The sequence below is a fragment of the Salmo salar genome, chromosome 06 (assembly GCF_965601325.2).
Source record: "Salmo salar chromosome 06, fSalSal1, whole genome shotgun sequence".
NCBI lineage: Eukaryota > Metazoa > Chordata > Actinopteri > Salmoniformes > Salmonidae > Salmo > Salmo salar.
The window spans coordinates 96,956,501-96,962,500 of NC_138296.1; the positions used below are offsets into that span (position 1 = coordinate 96,956,501).

Genomic DNA, 6,000 nt, shown 5'->3' on the forward strand with positions numbered 1-6,000 from the left:
TCCCCCTTGTCCCCACACTCTTTCTCAATTCAATTCAATTAAACGGGCTTTATTGGCATGGGAAACATATGTTAACATTTCCTTAATCTCTCTCTCTCTCTCTCTCTGTCTCTGTCTCTCTGTCTCTCTCTCGCTCTCTCTCTCGCTCTCTCTCTCGCTCTCTCTCTCGCTCTCGCTCTCTCTGACTCTCTCCCTCGCTGACTCTCTCCCTCGCTCTCTCTGTCTCTCTCTCTGTCTCTCTCTCTCTCTCTCAGTACTGCTACAGCTGGCCAGTGATGCCTTTCCCAGAGATATGACGCTGGCTCTGGCCTATCTCCTGGCCCTGCCGCAGGTAACACACACTCTCTGCTCTCTGATTGGTCAGTTACGTACATCCATATGTTGACCTCTTTTCACCCGTATTACCCCCCCCCCCCCCCCCAGGTCCTGGATGCTAACAGGTGTTTTGAGAAGCAGTCCCACTCTGCCTTGTCCCTGCAGCTAGCAGCCTACTACTATAGTCTACAGATCTACAACCAGCTGGTCCCATGCCTCAAGGCCAGCACACACACTCTCTACAGGGTGAGTACAGGGTGTGTTTGAGGTGTGTGTGTGTAAGTTCAGCCTACTACTATAGTCTACAGATCTACAACCAGCTGATCCCATGCCTCAAGGCCAGCACACACACTCTCTACAGGGTGTGTTTGAGGTGTGTAAGTTCAGCCTACTACTATAGCCGTAGGTGCGGTGTCTAATGAGCTAAGCTTCCCAAAAAAAGTCAATAACATTTTCCAAAAATGCTCGTTTCTCCTGTCTATACAAGAGATAAATACATTAATTGAAAACATGACAGCAGAGCGCATGATTTTTTAGACAGGATCAATAGCTGTGGTTTGTTTTAAATCACAAGCACATAGCCTAGACTCAACAGCGCCCACGGTAAATTAACTTCCCTTTTTTCAGGACCCTGATCTTTCAAAGATAATTGGTCAAAATCCAAATAACTTCACAGATCTTCATTGTAAAGGGTTTAAACACTGTTTCCCATGCTGGTTCAATGAACCATAAACAATTAATGAACATGCACCTGTGGAACGGTCGTTAAGACACTAACAGCTTACAGACGGTAGGCAATTAAGGTCACAGTTATGAAAACTTAGGACACTAAAGAGGCCTTTCTACTGACTCTGAAAAACACCCAAAAGAAAGATGCCCAGGGTCCCTGCTTATCTGCGTGAACGTGCCTTAGGCACGCTGCAAGGAGGCATGAGGACTGCAGATGTGCCCAGGGCAATAGATTACTGCTAACACATCTCCAGTCATGTTTAAATAAAGACCACATTTTCCCCAGGTCCTCCTACAAAAAGATATTCTAGCTGGCTGAGCCCTGACTGTAAAGGAAGAAGAAGAAGAATGGTGACCGAGTTAGATTATAATCCTGAAATTATGACTATCCAAATTAGTGTTGTCACGATCCATCCACACTGGCTGAATACAACACACACTGGCTGAATACGACACACACTGGCTGAATACGACACACACTGGCTGAATACGACACACACTGGCTGAATACGACACACACTGGCTGAATACGACACACACTGGCTGAATACGACACACACTGGCTGAATACGACACACACTGGCTGAATACGACACACACTGGCTGAATACGACACACACTGGCTGAATACGACACACACTGGCTGAATACGACACACACTGGCTGAATACGACACACACTGGCTGAATACGACACACACTGGCTGAATACGACACACACTGGCTGAATACGACACACATACGACACACACTGGCTGAATACGACACACACTGGCTGAATACAACACACACTGGCTGAATACAACACACACTGGCTGAATACGACACACACTGGCTGAATACGACACACACTGGCTGAATACGACACACACTGGCTGAATACGACACACACTGGCTGAATACGACACACACTGGCTGAATACGACACACACTGGCTGAATACGACACACACTGGCTGAATACGACACACACTGGCTGAATACGACACACACTGGCTGAATACAACACACACTGGCTGAATACTCATTAATACAACACAACACAGCGTCGTGCTGGGGTAGGGTGTAGTGCTGGGGGTAGGGTGTAGTGCTGGGGGTAGGGTGTAGTGCTGGGGGTAGGATGTAGTGCTGGGGGTAGGGTGTAGTGCTGGGGGTAGAGTGTAGTGCTGGGGGTAGGGTGTAGTGCTGGGGGTATGGTGTAGTGCTGGGGTAGAGTGTAGTGCTGGGGGTAGAGTGTAGTGCTGGGGGTAGAGTGTAGTGCTGGGGTAGGGTGTAGTGCTGGGGTAGGGTGTAGTGCTGGGGGTAGGGTGTAGTGCTGGGGGTATGGTGTAGTGCTGGGGGTAGGGTGTAGTGCTGGGGGTAGGGTGTAGTGCTGGGGGTAGAGTGTAGTGCTGGGGTAGGGTGTAGTGCTGGGGGTATGGTGTAGTGCTGGGGGTATGGTGTAGTGCTGGGGGTAGGGTGTAGTGCTGGGGGTAGGGTGTAGTGCTGGGGGTAGGGTGTAGTGCTGGGGGTAGAGTGTAGTGCTGGGGGTAGAGTGTAGTGCTGGGGGTAGAGTGTAGTGCTGGGGGTAGGGTGTAGTGCTGGGGGTAGGGTGTAGTGCTGGGGGTAGAGTGTAGTGCTGGGGTAGAGTGTAGTGCTGGGGTAGGGTGTAGTGCTGGGGGTATGGTGTAGTGCTGGGGTAGAGTGTAGTGCTGGGGGTAGGGTGTAGTGCTGGGGTAGAGTGTAGTGCTGGGGTAGAGTGTAGTGCTGGGGTAGGGTGTAGTGCTGGGGGTAGAGTGTAGTGCTGGGGGTATGGTGTAGTGCTGGGGTAGAGTGTAGTGCTGGGGTATGGTGGGCTGCTGTGCTGGGTAGGGGTAGAGTGTGGAGATTATAACAGAACATGGCCAAGATGTTCAAATATTCATAAATGACCAGCAGGGTCAAATAATAATAATCACAGTGGTTGTAGAAGGTGCAACAAGTCAGCACCTCAGGAGTAAATGTCAGTTGGCTTTTCATAGCCGATCATTCAGAGTATCTCTACCACTCCTGCTGTCTCTAGAGAGTTGAAAACAGCAGGTCTGGGACAGGTAGCACGTCCGGTGAACAGGTCAGGGTTCCATAGCCGCAGGCAGAACAGTTTAAACTTGAGCAGCAGCATGGCCAGGTGGACTGGGGACAGCAAGGAGTCATCATACCAGGTAGTCCTGAGGCATGGTCCTAGGGCTCAGGTCCTCCGAGAGAGAGAGACAAAGAGTGAATTAGAGAGAGCATACTTAAATTCACACAGGACACCGGATAAGACAGGAGAAATACTCCAGATATAACAGACTGACCCTAGCCCCCCGACACATAAACTACTGCAGCATAAATACTGTAGGCTGAGACAGGAGGGTCAGGAGACACTGTGGCCCCATCCGATGATACCCCCGGACAGGGCCAAACAGGAAGGATGTAACCCCATCCACTTTGCCAAAGCACAGCCCCCAGACCACTGGGGGATATCTTCAACCACCAACTTACCATCCTGAGACAAGGCCGAGTATAGTCCACAAAGATCTCCACCACGGCACAACCCAAGGGGGGGCGCCAACCCAGACAGGATGATCACGTCATTGGCTCCACCCACTCAAGTGACGCACCCCTCCTAGGGACGGCATGGAAGAGCACCAGTAAGCCAGTGACTCGGCCCGGTAATGGGGTTAGAGGCAGAGAATCCCAGAGGAGAGGGGAACCGGCCAGGCAGAGACAGCAAGGGCGGTTCGTTGACATGAGTAATATGATCATATTTTTTGGTTCTAGTCAAGATTCTAGCAGCCCTGAAGTATATTTTGTGCTTTATCCGGGTAGCCGGAAAGTAGAGCATTGCAGTAGTCTAACCTAGAAGTGATAAAAGAATGGATTAATTTTTCTGCATCATTTTTGGACAGAAAGTTTCAGATTTTTGCAATGTTACGAAGATGGAAAAAAGCTGCCCTTGAAACAGTCTTGATATGAGATCTGATCTGGGTCCAGAGTAACGCCGAGGTCCTGCAGTTTTGAGACGACTGTACAACCATCAAGATTAATAGTCAGATCCAATCAGAAGATCTCTTTGTTTCTTGGGACCTAGAACTAGCATCTCTGTTTTGTCTGAGTTTAAAAGTAGAACATTTGCAGCCATCCACTTATGTCTGAAACACAGGCTTCCAGGGAGGGCAATTTTGGGGCTTCACCATGTTTTATCGAAATGTACAGCTGTGTGTCATCCGCATAGCAGTGAAATTTAACATTATGTTTTCGAATGACATCCCCAAGAGGTAAAATATATAGTGAAAACATTAGTGGTCCTAAAACGGAACCTTGAGGAACACCGAAATGTACAGTTGATTTGTCAGAGGATAAACCATTCACAGAGACAAACTGATATCTTTCCGACAGATAAGATCTAAACCAGGCCAGAACTTGTCCATGTAGACCAATTTGGGTTTCCAATCTCTCCAAAAGAATGTGGTGATCGATGGTATCAAAAGCGGCACTAAGATCTAGGAGCACGAGGACAGATGCAGAGCCTCGGTCTGACGTCATTAAAAGGTCATTTACCACCTTCACAAGTGCAGTCTCAGTGCTATGATGGGGTCTAAAACCAGACTGAAGCGTTTCGTATACATTGTTTGTCTTCAGGAAGGCAGTGAGTTGCTGCGCAACAGCTTTTTCTAAAAATTTTGGAGTGGAATGGGAGATTCAATATAGGCCGATAGTTTTTTTTAATATTTTCTGGGTCAAGGTTTGGCTTTTTCAAGAGAGGCTTTATTACTGCCACTTTTAGTGAGTTTGGTACACATCCGGTGGATAGAGAGCCGTTTATTATGTTCAACATAGGAGGGCCAAGCACAGGAAGCAGCTCTTTCAGTAGTTTAATTGGAATAGGGTCCAGTATGCAGCTTGAAGGTTTAGAGGCCATGATTATTTTCATCATTGCGTCAAGAGATATAGTACTAAAACACTTTAGTGTCTCCCTTGATCCTAGGTCCTGGCAGGGTTGTGCAGACTCGGGACAACGGAGCTTTGGAGGAATACCCAGATTTAAAGAGGAGTCTGTAATTTGCTTTCTAATGATCATGATCTTTTCTTCAAAGAAGTTCATGAATTTATTACTGATGAAGTGAAAGCCATCCTCTCTTGGGGAATGCTGCTTTTTAGTTAGCTTTGCGACAGTATCAAAAATAAATTTTGGATTGTTCTTATCATCCACTTCCCCTCCTCTTCTCCACTCCTCCACTTTGACAGAATTTATCAGGGGTTTTCTGTGGTGGTAGGGGTTGTTGTTTAATGGGGGGTTTTCTGTGGTGGTAGGGGTTGTTGTTTAATGGGGGGTTTTCTGTGGTGGTAGGGGTTGTTATTTAATGGGGGGTTTTCTGTGGTGGTAGGGGTTGTTGTTTAATGGGGGGTTTTCTGTGGTGGTAGGGGTTGTTGTTTAATGGGGGGTTTTCTGTGGTGGTAGGGGTTGTTGTTTAATGGGGGGTTTTCTGTGGTGGTAGGGGTTGTTATTTAATGGGGGGTTTTCTGTGGTGGTAGGGGTTGTTGTTTAATGGGGGGTTTTCTGTGGTGGTAGGGGTTGTTGTTTAATGGGGGGTTTTCTGTGGTGGTAGGGGTTGTTGTTTAATGGGGGGTTTTCTGTGGTGGTAGGGGTTGATGTTTATCAGTGTTTTTCTGTGGTGGTAGGGGTTGTTTATCGGGGGTTTTCTGTGGTGGTAGGGGTTGTTGTTTAATGGGGGGTTTTCTGTGGTGGTAGGGGTTGTTGTTTAATGGGGGTTTTCTGTGGTGGTAGGGGTTGTTGTTTATCAGTGGTTGTCTGTGGTGGTAGGGGTTGTTGTTTAATGGGGGGTTTTCTGTGGTGGTAGGGGTTGATGTTTATCAGTGTTTTTCTGTGGTGGTAGGGGTTGTTTATCGGGGGTTTTCTGTGGTGGTAGGGGTTGTTGTTTAATGGGGGGTTTTCT

The 6,000-nt window shown here is 47.9% G+C and overlaps 1 protein-coding gene across 1 annotated transcript in view; it reads left to right on the forward strand.

The window, feature by feature from the left end:
* Positions 1 to 6,000, forward strand: part of nbas (NBAS subunit of NRZ tethering complex) — a 254,699-nt gene that overhangs the window by 190,203 nt on the left and 58,496 nt on the right. Inside the window, exons 39-40 of the mRNA XM_082977106.1 lie at positions 255 to 331; positions 424 to 561. Of these exons, the coding sequence (XP_082833232.1) occupies positions 255 to 331; positions 424 to 561 (215 nt within the window). The remainder of the gene's footprint in view (positions 1 to 254; positions 332 to 423; positions 562 to 6,000) is intronic.